Source organism: Odontesthes bonariensis, chromosome 1 (assembly GCF_027942865.1).
Source record: "Odontesthes bonariensis isolate fOdoBon6 chromosome 1, fOdoBon6.hap1, whole genome shotgun sequence".
NCBI lineage: Eukaryota > Metazoa > Chordata > Actinopteri > Atheriniformes > Atherinopsidae > Odontesthes > Odontesthes bonariensis.
In genome coordinates this window covers 24,492,100-24,513,264 of record NC_134506.1, presented here as the reverse complement: position 1 = coordinate 24,513,264, position 21,165 = coordinate 24,492,100, and the positions used below count along the sequence as shown (strand labels likewise).

General features: G+C 39.8%; 1 protein-coding gene across 1 annotated transcript; it reads right to left on the bottom strand.

The window, feature by feature from the left end:
- Positions 1 to 402: 402 nt before the first annotated feature.
- LOC142384914 (calretinin-like) lies at positions 403 to 13,856 on the bottom strand. The gene is made up of 11 exons (XM_075471222.1): positions 13,698 to 13,856; positions 6,945 to 7,021; positions 5,929 to 6,018; positions 5,626 to 5,706; positions 4,710 to 4,766; positions 4,140 to 4,217; positions 3,631 to 3,686; positions 3,482 to 3,521; positions 2,081 to 2,134; positions 1,098 to 1,169; positions 403 to 957 (listed from the first exon to the last, which is right to left on the bottom strand). The coding sequence occupies exons 1-11, from the start codon at positions 13,789 to 13,791 to the stop codon at positions 841 to 843; spliced, it is 816 nt and encodes a 271-aa protein (XP_075327337.1). The 5' UTR covers positions 13,792 to 13,856; the 3' UTR covers positions 403 to 840.
- Between the last annotated feature and the right edge of the window lie 7,309 nt (positions 13,857 to 21,165).

The following is a 21,165-nucleotide window of genomic DNA, read 5'->3' as shown; positions in this document are numbered from 1 at the left end:
ACAGGCTTTCATGCATGTAGGAGTGAGATGATCATCTCGCTATTGTTCTGTCATTCATTTCTCAGCTGGTCCTATTTTGCTCCCTTCCTCTATAACTGGCACTCATAGAGTCCAGCAGTACCTCAGACTCTCCTTTATAAAAAAAAAAATTTAAAATGGAGCAGCACAAGCTCTTTCTCCACCACGCTTCTTGTTTCCAGGAGAAAGTGAAGCAGGTTCGTTACTCTTATTCTGATCGTCTCTACTGGAGATGTAATCTTTGCACGCCTCTGAGAAGAATGTCCTTGTGTTTCCCCTGTCGCTGAGCGGAAAATACAAACAAACCATAAACCTACATCTGCATTTTTAGAAGCTGGTGAGACTTTCTGATGCAATTGAATAATTGGGACAAGAGCTCTCATGTTATATTTATTCATTCTCTCATTAATATATCTTTAATAGAACAGTACAAGCCTCTTCAAATAAAATAAGCTCATGATAAATTAAAGTGAAATAAATAAAAGCGAGGAGATGCTACAGAACTGGAGAAATCCTCTTAAATCCAGTGGGTGAGAAAAATATTAAATTATAGATACAAATGCATATTAAAAATGGAGAGTCAAATAAACAAACACACAATATTTTCTTGTTGTCACTGCTACGGCAATCTCACTACGTAAATGCATGTTTAAAAAAAGAAAAAACAACTCAGAGGGGTCACAGATCTGAAACAGCGAGTCCTGCAGGACACTTTTTGCTTTCAGGAGCAAGTTTAGGGTCACACATGCACCAGGTTACATCAGGAGGTAGGAAGGAGGAAGCAGTGCAGGAAGGAGGGTGGCAGGGTCCCAGGCAGGAAGGTCACAGCATGGAGTCCCGACAGAGGACGATCTCCATCTCAGTGCGGTACAGTTTCCCTCCATCGGACAGAGCCATTATGCTCTTCTTGTATTCCACCAATCCGGTCGAGTCCACGTCCTGCCAGAAAAGCCACGGGTACATAGTCAGTGGAAAATACATTACAGCGGTCACTAAGTCAGCGTCCCCATCTCACTACTATTATTGGAAAGAAGAAAAGTAACCTGAACTGATCAATCAATAGGGAAACTATTCATTACCATTTTGTTCTTGTCACAGAGGTCCTTCAGCAAAGCATCCAGCTCCTGCTCATCAATGTAACCGTTACCATCCTAGTGAAAGAAACAACACAAGAGATTGGAGTTACACAGACAAAGAAGCTTTTACTTGAAGTATTGAGTAACGCAAGGGGCTCTGCACTTTCTCTCATCTATCAGATATAATGTGGCTGTTTGGCAGGTAAAAGGTTTACTGTGTTTAACACTTTTTTTTACCTTTGAAACAATTGGAACAATTGAAATTTGGATCTAGTGATGACAGGACAGGAGTCAACAGATGTTGAACTTGATTCTTCTGACAGTTTTTTAGATAATCTAAAAGAAACTTCATATGGCAGCCTCATAGAAGTCAATGGTATGCATCTTCTGGAGATAATGAACATAAACATACATAAAGGTATCTATCAACTGTTGATGTATTTCAGTTTGGGCCAAAGCACTGGACTGACAGACTGATGTCTCCATCGTTAATTCAATGCTGATAGCATGGCTTAAACAGGGAATTAATTAAATTTGTATTGGGATTGGTAGCATTAATTGGTAAATTTGTAACTAAATAGCTCTAAATGTCTCTTCATCACGCTTAGTTTGGCAACCTGTGAGCCATCAGGATGGTCCCGACTTAGATTAGGGTTTCAACATACATTAGAGAGATTGTCACGTAATTTCCCGCAGAGGATTAGTCCAAATGACGAGATCCTTTAATCTATCTAGGACGCCCACCAGGCGGACATTTGTAGTTTTGAGCGAAACAGATCGACTTGTACTGAATGGCTCACCATGACATTTATACAGTTTCTCAAGGTCCAGTGTGGGTATGCTGAACATGCTGATTCTAGCTGCAGTGCAGAGCCTGTAGAATGGCTGCATGCTGTTGTTTAGGCACCACAAACTGTGTAATTTACATAAAACCTTGTACAGACACAAAATATGAAAATACAAACAGAAACAGGCTTTTTTTTCACCTGATCATAGAAAGTGAAGAGTGAATCAAATTCCTTCACGGTGAGTCTGATTCCCTGCATGAAAGAGAGACAGCAAGAGCATTGAACATTATCAGAAACTGATGGATATTTCTAGAGAGTGGTAAAAGCCCCATGATCCACAGCTGATATTAATCCATGCAGATTATATTAACTGGGACTAGAGTTGAGTTAATCCACATGAGACAGACTAATCCTCGGTCCAGAGGAATTGTTGATCTGATCTCAGCAGCAATAAAAAGGAGCACATACAGTATATGTGAATATAAATGTGTAGCTTTATGGGGGAATAACGGTACTTGTGACCACGCTATAAATATTGACTTCTGAAATTAATCGAAATGTGTATATAAACTGCATTCTTCTTCATGAACATGGTTACATATGTCTATATATATCATACAGATATATATGAAAATATATACTGTATATGTAAGATTGTAATTTTCTCCCATTGAAAGAAAAAGCAGCCAGGCGTTTGTTGGAATCTGATAGCAGACTTTTGTTTGTTTGGTAGGAAAGGTGCTTTATATGGTTATAGAGTTTAAATGAATTGAGTAAAGTTGCGATGTTAAGACTAACTTTGTAAGTTAGGTTACATGTTCTGACATGTCTCTGGGTGGGAATTAGACATGTAAAAGTAAATAAACAAATTAATTTCTGGCTCTTCACTGACGCGGAACAGCTTAGCAAGGACACAGGGCCAATGAAACACCACAACGTTTACTGGCAATGAGCTTTTAGAGACTTTATGTTTTGGCTCACTTGGCTGTGAGATGTACAGATTTTAATTTCCTCAGTTTTGAGAAAAAACACAACACAAACTCCTTTTCTTAGTCCTGTTGTAGGTTCTGTCTTTTTATTGCCCATTTCCAGTTCAAATTGGCGAGAGCACTGCTGTAACCCTGTTCCATCCATCCATCCATTATCTATACCGCTGAATCCGTCGGTCGGGTCGCGGGTGTAAAACTGTTATCTAGTTGAATTTCTTTGCTTCTACACTCTGGTGCAGCTTAAGATGTGTCTTCTTCATTTCGTCAGGCTTCCAGAAGATGGTCGATCCAAAGAAAGTGGGCTTTTAGGGAGGCAGGGCTTAAAGAGACAGGAGCCATAGCTGACAAGCCTCTCAGTAAATAAATAGATATTATCAATGGCTTGTTTTCTGTCTTTCAAACAATTTTTTTCTAGATCCAAGTGTCCATATGGTGTCCATGTATTATTTAATCCTTGAAAGCCTCAAAGTTAGCATCGACACATTTGTGTCAAAGCCCAAATGTTCTTTCAGGTAAATTTCATCTTCCAATGTTGTCTGGCTTCTCTGTATGACAGCCATGGATTTGACTTGAAAGTAGATGCGCTCATTGTTCGCCAGCATAGTCTTACCTGAAACTTAAGCAGGAAATTCTCCTGGACTGGCAAGAGCCTGTGGGAAAAAATACAGAGGCTAATCAGTTTTTTTCCCTGAGCAGCATTTTCAAGGAAAAACTGAATGAATCTTGTAAACACATGAATAAAAAAGAAGGGACATTCACCTTGCCATCTCAGAGAGGCCCAGCTTTCCATCACCATTAAGGTCAAACATCCTCAGCTACACAAAAAAAGGAAATTAACCGGGAGGTTAAAAGAAAATGTCGTGACTATCTCTTCCTACACATGCATCACGTGTTAAAGCGTATCTATTCAAGTGAGATTAAATGGCAGCCGTGTGTTCAGCACACAGATGGTCCACTGACCCTGGTGGCAAGAAAAGTGAAGTCTCAGCATGACAGGTGCACTATCTGAAGCAGAGGTTATTAATATTCAAGCCCTCAGATATCTGAAGATTATGAAGTGTGCAGCAGTTAAATGCTTCACTTCAAGCATAGCAGGATTAAGACATATTTAAGTCATGTAGAAACGAATCAAGCCTGAGTCAGCAACTTTCATCACTGCAGCTGAAACTAAAGTCTCAACCAATATGATAATTCTAGGTTTGAAAGGTGCTTGGCTTTTGTACACTGACGGGCTGTAACATCAATTATCTAAATGTTATGACACTCACAATCGTCTGCGTGTACTCATTGAGCTTCTTGTCATCATAGTTCCTGTTGGCCTTCTTCAGCAGTTCAGACAGGAAACCCTGAAGAGAGAGAAACAAAACAGCACACAATCAGTGATGACACAGTTTAATATATATTCATGTTCAATTGAAAGTCATTTAATGTAAATGATTGGAGTGGATGTGTTTAAAAGGTGCCGTGGGATTTAATTTTTAAATGACAAAAATGGAGCATGTATCGTTAATTTTTAGAGTTGGTGAATCACTGGAGATATTAGCACCAATTATACATCAATAGCTTGACACAGAAGCTAATCATCAGCCGGAGCTGGATTTGTTTATAAAACTTTCTGGACAAATGCACAAATTTTCTTCTTTGAGAATCTACCGTTCTCTCCTTTGTTGTGAAAGTAAGAAGAACAGCTTAATAATATGCAGGTAAGCAAAAGTGCATTTTAAAAAAGTTTTAGACATCCTTGTCGTTATATTAAAAATGATTTTATCGTTGCATCTACAAAAAGCACAAAACTCTTGATGAAATCATGATTTCATGTTAGGAGTTGAGTGTTTTACCTTCAGCTCATTCGACTCAATGTATCCACTACGGTCAGAGTCATACCTCCTCCAGGCCTGCAGGAGAAGAGTTATGTTTCCAGAATACAAGCACAAACTTTAGCCACAGAAACACTACAAAAAACACACTTATAAACTTATGCAGAGTACAGGAAAGAGAAACATTAGTGTCATCTGACTTTGTGAAAAAATGAAATTTGTCAAAGCCCTCCTCAAAGATGGATACACAAACGCCTCCAGCGCTCACTGACTTTCCCCCCAACAGAAAGCTGGGGGTGCATCTATAATGTATGGATGTCTGAGAATAGCTTTAACTCACATAACAGTCTGAACATTGCACCAAAAAACCCTCCTAAAATGCTGTAAGCCCAGTGTGTGCATGTGTGGAGTACTGAATGCAAAGCATTTGGTTTATGTTAAATGCTACATCAAATGAGACACTGAGATGCTTTTCTGTCTGTGATATGGTAGCTATTTAGCAATGTTAACTTTTAGCCAGCTGAGTTCCAGACACAAGACAATTCAAATCTTAGCTGGGCAGTTACAGCATGAAACAGATGTCAAAACTTGGCAGTGAAGCCACAGGAATTGTTGGGCAGCTGAACATGTGTCCCATAGGACAGACTGTGAAGGCACGCTGGCTTGAGGCATTTTTGAGGCAATTTCACAGCTCAGTAGGGTTTATCAGTTAAGCCAGTGAGCAACCTTCCCTCAAAAATGACAGGACTCCAATAGAGACTGAAAAGGAACAAGACTATTTCTTTCTTTTTTTTTTTTTACAGTCATTAAACTGAAGGGCTTTTGAAGTGGATGAAAGCTTGACAGAGCAGATTTAATATAAAGACTTACATAACATCACTTGCTCCATGTCAGCACACAAGGTAAGGGACACAGATGTGAATATATACCAACTTACGTCCATGAATTGAGTACTGGATCCAACAAACTCTCTGAAACAGAGCAGGAAGTTTTCTTCTGTGGGCAGAATCTGCGCCAACTACAGAAGGAATTAGGAAGATTTTGAGAGTTAATGTTTACAGTTTAATAAAAAAATGTTTAAACTATAGGCTTTACTTTGGTAATTTACAATGTTTGCAAGTTTTAATTTTGGTCACTTTAAACTTTATTGGGTAGGTTCATGGGAAATCTATAGAAGGAAAAATTACATAATATACATAATTAAAAAACACTAAACTATGTATGAATACCCTAGACTCACCTCTGACATCTCAATTCTGCCATCAGAATTCTTGTCAAAGTTGGCCATGAACTCCTTCATCTTCTCCTTGAACATCGCATGTGAAGGATCCTGCAACCACATCAGATCACACATACATATTAATCTATCAATTATGCCAGCACATACTTTAAAGATTACATTTACAGCCTACTGTTAATTTGCAACAGCAACTCAGCTTTGTCATCTGGCTGATTTGTCCCGTTCCTGATGAAAATGACTCGCAAATGACTCAATGTTTTGGAAAAAATATCCCTGACAACATGTTCAATTTATTTTCTGTCCTCAAGTTTTCTGTTTAATACCGTGGGTAAATTGTGTACTCAAAAAATAGATCAAATATCAATGAAATTGGTTGTCAGTACCAGTGGCTCCAACCTTTTCCATGTGTTAACACCCAAAGCCTCGTCATTTGTCGCATAAAGCCTCCATCAGCACCATCTCTCAAGCTCAGATGTTTTAATCTATTTTTAAATTGGACCTGGACTACACCCTGGACAGGCCACTCGTCAAACCTAAACTATGCTTAACTAAAGGTTTAGATTTAGCAACGGTATTTAACTTTATTCTGGGTGGCTGTAGCTGCAGCTTCACTAATCTACCTACCAGTATGTCCTCACAACATGGACAGAATCATTGTGATTGTGAGCGTTTGTGACAGAGGGGGAAAAAAAACCTCTGTGTCGTATAAGAGTGTGTGTGAATGAGCATTAATCTACTACTTTACGCTCGTACTTCATTTATCTATGTTTGATTATCAATACTGTATAGCAAACAGTTTCAACAGTTTATGCTTTTAGCAAAATAATAATAATGATAATAATCATTATAGATAATAATAATAACAATAGTGTTTGTATAAACTCAGCTAACAATTTCAAGTCTCAATCTATGGTTTTATCTACCAATTTATCTTGTTTATCCTTCCATTTAACTAACATTTTCAACTGAGGTGTGCCTTTGATAATTAGTGATATGCTGTACAAGCACAAACTCACCATGCCTGCTCCTCGTCTTGCAGTTTCCAGCTCTGTGAAGAAATGTTCCAGCTCCTTCCCTTCGATGTAGCCGTTTCCTGTGGTGCACCAGAGAAACGGAATTAGTTTGGTAAAATAATGTTGTTGGGAAACTTTTAAATTTCTCACAGCTTTGTTGACTGTTCAAACGCTTAATTAAAGACTTAGATGTGGAAGAAAGATTAATGGTTACTGAGGGTCTTTAAATTTTAGAAGAGTTGCCCAACGCTGAGCACTAGTTCAGCCTCAAGCCTTCTGAGATTAAAGCAAAAAATAATCACTTTCCAAGATAATGTGGAGTGCATACATTCTTAAAGCTGTACTAAAGTCAACTGGACCATTTCTGACATTTAGCTGAGTTCAATGCACAAGTCATGCTTTGAGTTAGAGCTTTGCTTAAGTAAGAAAAGATTGTCGGATGTTATTTCGTCCCTCCACTACATTTGACTAAAAACTCACTTTGATTACCTGCTGACGGCATTTCACACAAAAACAAGGTCATGTCTGTATGAATGCATCTATGTATCCTTGATCACAGTCATGTATCTCATTCAAACCTGACATTTAACTGTAGGATGGACTGTACGTATATGTTTGCTGCAGCAGAAATAAAACACACAAAAGTGGCACTGGGGCGTAAGCAGAATAATGACCATCTTCTTGCCTGAAAGGATGAGAGTGGGCAATCAGTTTGATGCTTATTGGGGCATTCTGTCTGCACTTCTACTACTAGTAACACTCATATAACTGGGTATAGTTTAATGCAATAATTTGCTTCATAGTTTATTTGCAAGTCACAGTCTACGCAGGTTATACAGTGTTCTGTTTTTAATCTTAAAGTGTCCCACCAGGTGACAAAAAAAAGACACAAATGGTATTAGAATTCCAAAAATAGAACATTAATGAACTGAATAAGATGTGAATTCATCCCATTTCCATCATCATCTCTTAATCTCTCAGCCTCTCATCTCCTTTATTTTTTATCTTCCCCTTCCTCCCATCTCCCTGCCTAGCTTCACTTACACGCATTAGTTGACAAGGACTCCCATCTGCTTAGGACGAGCTGGTGTTGCAGACATAAACAAATCAGTGTACGGACACAGCACTAAGGCTGAAGGCAACGCAGCCTTAATAGAGTCTGAAATTAATCTTCAGTTCACTTTCACTTTGCCTTCATTATTCATAACTTCTAATCACCAAGTAGACTTATAGTTTGAAAAATGGCTTAAAAAAACACTTGAGGAACAAACTAATCACAGTTTGCATCAATCTGTGTCAGCAGTGATATGGGAAGGATGGTTTTAAAATGCATTAAGATGCATTCTCTCCTTGTGTCAGCATATGTTTGCCCCTCTTCTACTCTTTGTTTTGACATAAACTATATTCTATTGCAGCTGAATTCCTAATAAAGCTGCTCTAATTAACATATTTTTTCAGTTTCTTTTGTCAGATGACAGAACAAGCATGAAATAGCAGTTGAAAAGAAGCCCATAATGACAACAACTTCCAATCAGCTACTCTGAACCATCAAAATCCCAACTCTATAGCCAAAACATAAACTGTCATTTTAGATATATTTCTATGTGTAATGACCAAACAGAGGGAAAGTTAAGAGGGATATAATATTTTTAACCTCTAAAATAGCACACAGTTGCCCTCTAACTGTGTCTACGTTGTAAAGGCTGATGTTTTACTGTTTGCCTGTACAGTCAGCCCAGTGTCACAATGAGATGTCCACACGTTAAAAATGTAGCAGTGTGTGTCACATTTCAAGACTAAAACTTGTAACATGGCAACGTAAGGCCAGACTGTTGTTCTCTGGAGGGCAGCGACAGCATCATGTGGCGGGAACTGCGAACCATGACTATAAAAAAAATTTTTCAAACCAGAACCATGTACTTTAAGCATCCAACCCCCAGCCGTTCGCTGGTGAGAGTGAAGCAGAAGAGTGAAAGGACTATGGAAAACGTGACATAGGACAGGGGTCTTAACTACCAATCTGTTGTTTAAATGATACCATCTACTAAACCCATCTTACACCTTTGCAGGTAACCTTGTGGAAGTCAACAGTGTGCTCAGAAGCTGATGAAATCTGCACCACGGTAGGTAAAACAAGTCAGGAAAAATAACAACTTTTTAACCTTCATCGTGAAATTACAGCTTTGACCAATGCAGGTATTACAGATATTATCAAAGAACTGCTTTGACACAGTTGACATTGTATATTAGTTTATGGTTTTAACATGGTAAGGACTCTATTACACGTGGGTAAAGGAACACACACGAACAATTGTGAGCACAATGTATGCAGAGTCGTTCCTATTCTAGCATCTGTCTGGAGTCCTCTTGGAGGACAGCTTTCATGTGCACATATACTCAATGAGACAAGTCAACAGACAAGTTCAGATAATATAAATAATTAATAAAGATCATTTTAAACAGAGTAGTCTTGAATATGCAAAGGAATAACTTTTTTTTTTGACAAAATGGTGGTTCTGCATGCATGTATCGAAATGAATGCGTTTCATCCTGGATGACATGAATCTCTGGACAAAATGTCATTACAACTGATTGAATAGTTTTAAAGTAGTACATGAAATGGCAGTCTGATGTTTTTCTTTTTCTTTTTATGTGCACAGACAGACAGCAGTTTAGGAAAAAAAATAGCTTATTATTGTGTTTTCACCTCATTCATATCTATGTGAATTTATCTTAATGATTGTCTTTTTTCTATCGGTGATGATGATGAAATGTGAGCTGAAGTGAACGGAAATGTGTAAATGTTGCAGTACAAAGTAAACAGAGAACAGTCATTAGCCAGTCATCACTCTAATCTGTCAGCTACAATAGCACTCAGTGAAAAGTTAAGCATCCCCGCAGGAGTGGGGTTCATACATCAAGTGTGCATGCAATAAGAAGACGATGCACAGCCTTGTGTGCGTCAAAGTGTCTGCAGTAAAGTGGGAAGCAACGTTGGCCAAGACTTCTGTTTCCAAGGGAGTTCTTTGAGGAGAAAAAGTTTCCTTCCCATGCTGAGACTGGAGAGAACTGCTGGCCAAATAAATGGACTAAGAGCCAATCCTGTCCTGTCTGATCAAAGGAATAATTTACTGAATATCACTTAGATGTAAAATTAGATGATATCCCAAATTCAACATTTTTGAAGGAAAGTGTCGTTTTTGTGTTAAATTCACTCAGTAATGGCCTCCTCAGTTCATTGGTACTCACTGACTAAGTTTAGATGTGATCCAAAGCTCAGCTGCCTCATGGAGCACACCACTGCACACTGAGCAGCTGTAGTTCTCTGCCCCAAAACATTTGATTGCTCAATGGCACCTCGAAAATAATTCAGCAGTCCAACATATGATGGCTTGAAAATGTCAAAAAGACATGCGAGTGTTTCGTGTTTGAGTTTCTACATGTTGCTGTGTCGCCCCTCAGCTGAAGGGGTCGTGTCAACTCGTTCCATTTAACTCACATCATTAAGACACGATTAAACATGCGTCAGTCTTTATGTCTACTGTGAAGCCAACTTTTGAATTATGGCCTTTCTCTGTTGATCAGACATCATCTGGGGGGCACATTCTGTAGTTCGGGGCTTCCAATGTGACTAATGAATATTCAAATATTCCAAAACCCAGACAACAGATCTAGGCCGAGACTTTTTCTGTTGTACCATTGATATTTTATGATTTCACAAAAAAGTGAAATCATATATGATAGCCATCCTGTATCCGGTGGTTGTTTAATTCAGAGCTTATTTTCTTCAGCACAGTATAACTTACCTCTATGCAACAAAAGCTAGCTCAAAAGTGATTTGTCAATACCTCCTCATGTATCAAATATTGTCTGTTGCCTATATCTTCAACATATTGATCCCCAGATATCACTTTGTATTGGTTCGTTTAAAAAAGAGTGACCAGAACATTATGTGTTTACTGGTGTGTTTGCTATTAGTAAGAATATGTATAGAGCGTAATAAGGGCTTAATTCCCTCAAAGCAAATGTTTTTTAACATGTAACTGATACATATTACCAGTAAACTGATCAATAGTCACTCTCCGGCTCTGATAAGAGTTGTGTTTCGGAAGAAAAAAATCAAATTTGAGCAAATTCAAATTTGCATCATCAGATTCTTCTGCTGTCAACCATCTCTGCAAAGCAACTTTATTAAGGTTCACCCATGAGGACACATGATTCCAGCCCTCTAAGTGGTGAAAGTATAACCTTCCTCCCCCCGACTGCCAGTGAAGAGGTGCGTTTGAGCAGGGCACTCTGCTCCTTAACTCCTCCAGCGCAGCAGCTGTTCGACTCTGAAAAGCTTCGGATCAACGACCACTTGGCCATTTATCTCCAATTATGTGTGATGATTTTTCTACCACTCCTGTAAAATTCAGATGCCATTTTGTCTCCCTTTACATGAGACGATAGTGATGTATGGCTTTTGCAAAGCTTTGGCCATCTTCTGATCAATCAGCACTGTGGTCAGGATTACGGTTTGCATCCTTAGGCGCCAAAAGACTAGAGCGAGGGCTGCGAGCCTGTTTGTGCAGTCAACTCAAGCTGCATTGCTGCTTCACACGCGATCTGCCTCTCACTCCGCACGACAACAATCAAACACAATCTCTGTTTGTCTGTTTGAGCTGCTAAATTCCAGTCTGGTTTTGATATGCACATGGTCTTCCCTGCATGCTTCCAGTTTTTTCAGCCTCTGAGCCACCCCACATCCACCTGCAGGTTCCGGGGCAAACTTCCAATATCATCTTAAGAAAACAAATTCAGAGGGAATGATGAGGTTTGGAGCTTGTACACGGCAAACTCATATTATGTTCTGCAATAAAGACTTAGAGCCATTTCAAACATGTATTGTCTGAAATTTATGAAAGAAAGATGAAGATTCAAGTCAAGACAAACCAGCCTGAGTGTTGGGATAAACAGGACGTAAACGGTAGTTTACAGTGTGGAGGGTTGTGGCTGGCGTGATTCAATACTGTCGAGCTATATTGTTAGATGTAAAAAAAAACAGCTGTATAGTTTATTGGGTGGGGGTTTGAAAAGGGTTTAACTATATATAGGTCAGTGTTTCCTCTGAATGGCAGCAGAAATTAATCTTTATTGGAGCTGCAGTATGGAAATCGGTGAAGTTGGAGTGGCTCATAGTGAGAGAGAGGAACAATGACAGCACCCTGCAGTGTGGCTGCCACGCAAGTGAATGAATAATTCCTCGGGTGTATGCAGTGATGAACCTGTCATGTTTTGGTAGTGGTGATGGATCCAAGTGCAGACTGAAGTGCAGATAAACAACTTAAATAAACACTGAACAAAACCGAATGTTCTGCTTTAACCCAGAAATCTGAAAAACAGAACTGGACTGACAAAGTGTGAACAATGACGTTATCTGGCCCAGAATAACGGAAACCTGGTGGTATATATAGAGAGGGAGGCGTTGAGACACAGAGCAGGGGAACGGCTCTCAGTAACTGGTGTGAAACCAGAACGAAAAGCAAAGCAAAACAGTACGATGGATAAAACCACAAAAAATAAATAAAACAGGAAATGAAACAAATGCTGGCTTAGCATAAGACGTGAGCTTTACTAAAAGCTGGATATGAACCAAACAAAACCAGGAGAACTTTTCAAAATAACATCAGAAAACACAGCTCATGTAACGAAGTACAATTTGTTGTCATGAAGGCTGAAATCATCCTTTTCTTAACTTTAGGCTTCTGTTTATATGATTTACTTTATAATCATCATCCTTCATTGGCTTTTTGTTTAACCAACAGTCAAAAATTTGTATGTATGATATTCAGTCACAGAAGACCGGCTCAAGTAGCTACGGCTCAAGTACATCTTGTCCGAAATCAAGTATCTGCTTTAATGTACTACAGATAGCAACCTATTACTAAATATCAAGTCATTTCCATTAGTTACCTTCCAACAGAATGAGTTGAACTATTACACTTTTAAATCTTACATAAAATTTCATTTAAATTTTCTTCAGTAAGACTAATAATGTGATTTTTTTTAATAACAAGATATTTTTTTTCCTTCGGGACTGTGTGGCCACAAACGCGCACGCTCGCACACAAACACAGACGCCCGCTCCAGTTCATTCCCAGTAAGAGCTCAGAATCAGAAGCTCCGCCCAAATCTAAGAGAAACACTCTTTCACCTTTTCCCCTCTCAATCTCAGGCTCTATCTTCATTTCATCTTTCTCATCTTTATCTCTCCCTCCCCCAGTTTTCGTCCTTCATCCTCCCCTCCCCCTCCCTCTCATTTTCGGCCTCTAACACTAATGGAGTCATCTCATATATATGTATATATATATATATTTAAAGTGAGTGACATCAGTTATTGAAGGATGTTTCAATGATACCATCCATAAAAAGGCTCAAGAGAAAGTTTTTTTCGTTTAATGCAAAATCTGAAATTGAATCCTTAAATCGTAAATTATTTCTCGTATTGTATTCGTTTTTAAATTTACGAACCAGCCTGGGTTTTTCCATTATCTTTTAGTTTATTTTTTTCCAACACCTCCTTGAAAAATTAATTTGCGGATGTTGCAGAGTTCCCCAAATTATATCCAAAACAAGCCGAATATTTTAAAATCTCTGAAGCAACCACTTAAAAAAAAAAAAAAAAAAAAAAAAGAAAAGTGAGTCTGAGTCTATCTTTTTAGCATCTAATAAACACTTATTGATCTCATTGACATTCACGGTGAGCGTACTGACCGTCTGTATCAAAATGTTTCCAGATGTCGATGAACTGCGTGGCGGTGATCTCAGCCAAGTGCAGTTGGGGAAGCTGCTCCGCCTGAGTTGCCATCTCTGGTGTTTTAACCTCCTCGAACACGTCTGTAGTAATTGGAGGTAAACTTTTCCCAGCGCAGAGCTCCACAGTTCTGAGTAGCGCCTCCCCAGCCGAAGCTTTTAAACCACCCGCGGCGCCAGCGCTCCTCCTGCCCGCCGCAGGGGGGCGCCTCCACAGTCAAGAGGAGCCTCCAATCAAGTACAGCAGGAGAAGATTTGCATGAGGGAGGAGGGAGAGGAAAAAGACTCTCCTGAGGTTTGCATTTGAGTAACTGTTAACTGCTGTTTCGGCTGGCTGGTTTGATAGCCGGATTTTTATACTTAATCTGATCATAGAGCTCCCTTGAGGGGAAAATTCCACCAAACAGTTTATTCTACAGTGGGGCGCACTGCTGGCTACGGTGAGTCCACAAGGACTGTCTAACCTGTCTTTTCCAGCTCTGACTACATACCCCTGTACTGTGAATCATCAGCATCACAGAATCACAAGCTTAAATCAGCCGCATGTCCCTGATGTGTAACCCCTGGGGCCTTTAACCCTTACCCTTAAATGTGCATCAATGTGCATGTCATGCCTCAGTAAAAACTTCAATTCCTTTCAAATCACCACTTTTTGCTGAGTTTGCCAATCCGATTAAACGACCCTCCCTCCATTCATCTCCTACCGGCCTCTGCCGGTCAGAGGAGCTCTCAGCCTTCTTTACCAATCAGATTTGGTGTAAATCCAAGCAGCAGCTGCTGTTGCATAGCCACAGCATAGCTAAACATCTTTGTTCATTTTGAATAATTTGATCCTTTCCTCCTTTCTTACTGCGCTGCATCTCCTCGTCTGGTTTGGACCCCACAAGGTGGTGGAAAGGATGGGTGCTGATGTGGGGGAGGGGGCCCTGATGGGAAGGATGTGGAAGATGAAGACGGCACCTTATCTCCTCCCCTCAGGGCTGCAGGTTTCTGTTCTGGGAGAAAACAGAAGAACAGGAAAACAGAGAGTTAAACAGCGCAGATAAGAAGTGTGTGTGTATGTGAGTGTTTTCATGTAGGATATCTGCATACATACAAAATATCTGGGGATGACAGAAATAGAGGTTGGGAAGAGGGGAATATTCAAACGCACCACCTTCATAAAGCCTGAACTGTATGAATGAAGATAATAGAATCTCAGGGATGTGTTTGCAGAGCGCTCACATTTGAATGTACGTGAGGTGTGAGTGAAGGCATGAATAAAAGAGAGGTGTGGGGGCTGAGAGGAACAATGATGGACAAGGGACCATCATTGTAATGAAAAAGCGTTACCTGGTTATGGACTCGCGCATTAATGTACTTTCAAAGAGATAAACTCACACAGAGGCACGCAGGAGCAAGTAGGTATGCACACACACAGATTATGAATTAAATCAGGAGGCCTGTGGTGTTAGCTTTGTGTGCCTGGCATACTTTAATAACTGGATCGCAGATTATGTATAATTATGCAATCCTGTTCATGGTTTGTTGAACACATCATGAAATTTAGATGAGTTAAAGTAGCATAATGCTAATAAATAACCTGGAAAGTGAAATCAGGCTGATGAAATGTTGCAGACAGTGTTTAAGAGACTCTTCATAATACTTAGGTTTAATTTTCTGAAAGGCAATATTGGCTCAGCGTCTTTGGCTTTATGCAGAATTATGCAGGATCAAGTGTGCAAATCCTGCTCGCGCTTCTACATAAAAAGAACAGATTACGCCTTGTCAAAAATAATTAAATGACAACCTGTGCTGGCTTAGTGGTCCAGAACATATTCTTAGTTGAATACAATTAGATGCAGGTTGACACCAAGGGTCAATGGTTTTTGTTAATTATTTCCTCCAGTGTCTGCTGCTGTTTACCCACATCTGTCCTGCTCATATCTTTGCTCCATTGTCTGTTTTAGTCGTTCATCTCTATAACAAACATACCTTCATTCACATGACTGAGCAAGACCACAAGTTTACATTTCAGCAATATTTTTTTTTTTGAAAAAAGGGCCAGGGTTTTAATTTGTTCATTATGTTTTTGCTGCGCGTTCATTGTGGATAAAGAGTAAATATCTGGTTGAACTGCAGCTCTGGCTGCCTTAATCTCGCTGCTTCCGGATAAACTAAAGCTGTTTTGTCGTGTTGCTACACAGCCCCAAAGATGGCCCACATTCACATTCACGGGCACGAACACACGCTCAGAGGTGACAGGAGAAGAGAAAAGGAGAAAGAGTAAAAGCCAACACAAAATAAGAGCCTTTAAAAAGGGAAAACTTTGTTTTCCTTGAGGAAACATGTGTGAAGTTTATATTATAAAACACTAAGAAAAGATGTGGTGGAGGGAACATAGTCTATTAAACATTAGTGCCCTCTAAATAAAACAAACGCATCGAATGCAGCTGTACAACTCCCTTCTTTGCTTAAACGTAGCCTCTGGGGCTTTTCTGCATATGCGCAATGAGAAAAAGTCAGCTGCTAAATTAACATGAGTAAATGCAGCCAGCAAGAAGCCCCGATGTTGTTAAGTTGGAAATGAACCTCTGAGACATTAGCCACCACAATACCAAAGTGTGCACATGTGATACAAAAAAATGTGTGTGTGAGAGTGTGTGGGGCAGGACAGCAGCTGCGTGATGAGTCTCTCACAGATGTTTCTGTGTTCTAAGTAACCTCCAGCATGTTATTATGGTTAAATCTGTCTGTGCCTAATTCTAGTATCTAATCAAACTACAGCACGCAAAGCAATGAGCTGACCCCCCTGGTATGTTAAATACACCTGACAGAGTACAAGAAGACTGCTAAATACTGAAGAAAATGCAACTTAAACATACTGCTTCTTAATTTTCTTTTAGAATCGTAAAACACTTCAGTCTGAGACTGTGGGCGGCTTTCCCACTGTGATCTTTTGTGAAAAAGTGTAAAAATGATTACCTTTAATGTGGTCGGACAGCACGGCCTAGTTATACCATTACACATTTGCATGCCCACAGGCACACTTTTAGCTGTAATAATAATTAATTTGTTAGTGTGTTAACATTTGCTGATCAGTAATTCAGAAAAGTGTACTTTTTTTTAAATAAGCAGATGGACAAATTGTAATTTTCATCAGATGACAGGGCCTGACATTAAGATATGTATAGACCAGCTTACTGCCAGAGTTCATGACAAAATATCCCAAAATGCGCTCAAATGAAAATATTTGATTAAAAGTGGAAGGATCATGAATACCTTTGCTATGTTTTACAACAATCCATCCATTTTACAGCTTGTCGGGATCAAAGAGTTGGAAAAATCCAAATTACCGTTCTGCATTTATTAACATACTGCGGCTCAGTGAAATGGGATTTAATGACCTGACAGAGAACAGGAAGACTGCTTTACATTAATTGTGGCAAACAATAAGCAGCTTATGTGGCTCATACGGAAGTGGTGCAGAGAGACCAGTTATTATCCGTTAGATTCAGCGATGTGTTGGTTCATGTCAGGTAAACATGTACCTGGGAAGCAAAGTGACCTTCAGAAATGTATTATATTCTCAGTCGTGGGATTTGAACCTTTCATTACTGGTGGTGTTCTCCGCCTTCCTGAGAACAGCAGGGAAGCGGCGTGCCAGCACTTACAACAACAGCATGCCTGCATTTAGTAATGACATCTTTAGGACGTATAGAGGCGGCACAGCTCAGAGGATAATCTCTCTTCTGAATCTCTGGTCCGGTCCGTGTGGATCACAATGCAGTGTCCCATGTAGTTGTTTGTCTAACCCACTTTTCATCATCAGCTCCACCTGCTATATGATGAACAGCCTTTAACATAATCACAACCAAACCTCCAACAAGCTTGCACCTTTTTTTTGTGTAGCTTATCAGGAATATTGGTAGAAATGCATCAACTGGAATAATCATTTCCGCCAAAGTCCTCCTTGTTGATGTGATGCATCAGAAGCTGCATAATTATATGCTCTAAAGAGCAATAAAAACTAAAAGTACGTACTGTTGGAAGAAATGAATATCACAGTGAGATTATCCGTGTGGAAGTGTGCATGTGCATTAAATCAGGCTCTCTGGGTCTCTCTGCCGCATATTTACTCTTGTATTAATAGGGCTAAGCAGCAGTCAGAGTGTGAATGTACAACTTGTGTGAATTAGAGTGACAGGGTGCCTCATCGCAGAAATCAGCCATTTTTATCACTCGTGCATTGTGGACTGAAGCTGTAGTGCAGTCGTCATAGATAGGAAGTGCTGGAGCGGCCAAATGCGGGAAACTGATAAAGCAGAATGCAGTTTGTGGTCTGTTTGGCAGATTGTGTTGTGATTTACTTTTACACAAAACTAGAATAGATAAACACCTTGCAATGACAAAATCTGTCCCATCATTTTGTGCGTGCCGTATGGACAGGCAACAAATAGCCAGCTCACTGCCATCTCCCTGTGGGGGATAGGAGCTGAACTCACACAATGCGACCCAAAGAAAACACACCATCTCGGCTGCCTGCTTCACACTAGAAAGTTTAATTTTTTACTGGCAGTTTGTTGAGCAGTTAGGAAGGGAAAGGCATCTCCCTGCAGGCAAGCAGGACAACGTGAGCCCCCCCCCCACCCCCCCACCCACAGGGAGCAATTAAGACCTGCAAAAACAACTCCACCATGAGGAATAGTGCCACCTGAGAGAGGAGGCGATTATTTGTCCTCATGATGCAAGAGTGAGCCCTGCGGTTGTGTGAGCCTATACCTTCACGCATTGCAAAAAAAAAAAAATGAAATGACGATAATGTAGCATGGGATAATAACTGAGAGCAAGAGCCAGATGATAAGACTGATACCAGTCATGGTGGTTGAACGCGAAGGTGCAGTCAGTAGCAAAACACAAAGCTGTTACAAGAATTTACTGTGCTCAGCCCAGAAACAGCTGCATTTAACTCTGCAACCATCACTTTGTGAGCATGCCTGAGAACGCCAGTTTGTATTGTATAAAGCAGGGCTCTGTAAACGTCTTCATCAGGAAATTTTTCACCCAATCAGTTTGACTCATTTTATTTGTTTAGATAGTTCCTATCAAGTAAGGCAGTCGGGATTCACTTTTAGCTGCTGTTTGGCAAGTTGATCGAACACATACCCTTTAACTTTAAAATAAGTGGAGTCTTTATACAGACAAGCACTTAAGATTTGAGATAAGAAACCATTTATTTACTGTCACTATCATATTCTACAAGAACATACATGAACATATATTCATATACTCAAGTATAAGAATGCTTCTGATTTACACGATTATGCATGGTAGAGCTCCTCCTCCTCTGCCTGGTTTTGTCAGTTTAAATCTGTTACAAACATGGCAGCAAGAGGAACAGCCAGAGGGGGCTTTACAATCCCACATAGGAAGACTTCATTTAGTAAGGCTGATTTCTTTTAGAGCATCCTTCAGTGGAAGTCTACACCACAGTTAATCAGGCAATCTTGGTCTTATTATTCATTCACCACAATGTTTAAGACTTGACTTTTTTGAGAATCAACATAAATTATCTGTTCTTTTTATCAGCTTTACTTATTTTGTTTATTCTATAGGGTCTTTTGATTTTTGTACTCATGTTTATGTTCTTATATTTTCAGTTTCGATGCCTGCTAGCATCTGGTGAAAATCAGCCTTTTGGCTAACTCATATAAATCAACATTGAACGTGTTTATATACTGTTTGATTAAAACTACCCTCACTTCTAATGTTAAGACTTTTTTTGCACAGCAGACGTAAACAGTGACAAGTAAATCGACCTCTGTATTAACGTGCAGTGTCAGGTGTTTTTCCCAGCACGCACGAACTTCATAACTGAGTTACATGCTCGTGTCACACCCCAATCTGCCCTCACCACCTTTATTATCAGTGCTTTTGGTAGGAGAAATGTGAATCCGTGCAGACAAACACATGCATCACACACATGGAGGGAGAAACTCTAAAGCTAGGAAGCACAGTGATGTTATGAATCACAGCGTGTTGACAGACCCCCATAAACAAATGCACTGAAGCACAACAAGCCCTCCCAAAGGCAGATATAAAAGTGAAGAAGACCTACCTGAGCCAACATATCTTCAGACGGATGTGTACCATGTGTGCATGCACATATTGCATGTCAACAACAAGTGTCCCTGTGGCCTGATTTGTGCCCTCTGCCCCCCTCTTCAACCCAGTCAATACTTTTTATTGAGTCAATTAAATTCAGCCGGTGAACCGAGGTCTATCAATGGCCCTTCAAGCGAAACCGTAGGGGGTAAACTGCAAATACAGATGACCAGCCAGAGAAAAATGCTCCTGGCATTACAAGAGTTGACGCAGTTTAATCAAATTAAACAAAAATCCAATATGGCCCACATGCGATGTAATCAAGCTGCCAAACTGTTGGAAAATATGTGCGACCCAACAGACACATAGCAGCATCCCACACTCATTTTTTAGGCAGCTGCACATTTGAGGCTTTGGCTTCATTGTGTGTTTATATTTTGGACTGAAAATGACACAATGAGCTCAAAGTGTAAGCTGCTGTGTCGAAATAGAGGCTCGAAGGGAGAGAAAAATATCAGACTGCCAAATTAGACTTCTCAGATTTACTGATGCACCGTGTCCATTGGAGTTTTAGTATCAATAAAAAACATTTCAGGTATGTACCACAAAGGTTACATCTTTCAGTGTGTTTCCTGCCTTCCATTTATATCATGCAGCTGCTATTTTCTTTGATATTTTTCACTGTTATGGACAGTTTTACGACTACCAACTCCAAATCTCTCACAATACAAATAGCTACGAATAAGTCCATTATAAGACATTTGCCCGGGAACACAGGGCACATGAAGGCACATAAAAAGCTTTAGGAATTTTTCCTCACATTGCTTTGATCATGCAGTATGATTGTGACCCTGCAGGTGATTGTAGCAGTGACTTTTTATCAGCCACTCAGTCAGCTCTTAGTGACATCAGATATTTTTTCTGATCAGGTTTTGGGTTTTAGTCGTTGTTCCTGTGCATTACTTTGCGGTCGGTTACCTAAAGGGTCCGTATTTCCTTCACTTCCTGTTTTTCTACACCAGTTTTTAGAGTCACCTGATAACTTAGTGTTTTCCACATGCGCTGTTGGCCATCATCCTCCACTTTCATCTGTTTTTCTTGAACAACACCACCCTGCTCCCACTGTTTTCGTTACCCTGTCTGGATTTTGGCAATACCCCATCAGTTTAAGAGTGTGGTCTAATTTTTTTCTATCAGCTTAGCGTGTCCTATTCTTTATTTTAGTTTATACTGAGCTGAACTTTCAGGCCAGATTCACACAGACGCAATGCTTTAACGCTGAACAGTGGGCCTGATGTTTGGCATTATAGTGGCAATCAGACACACATAAGTCAGGCAATTTGAC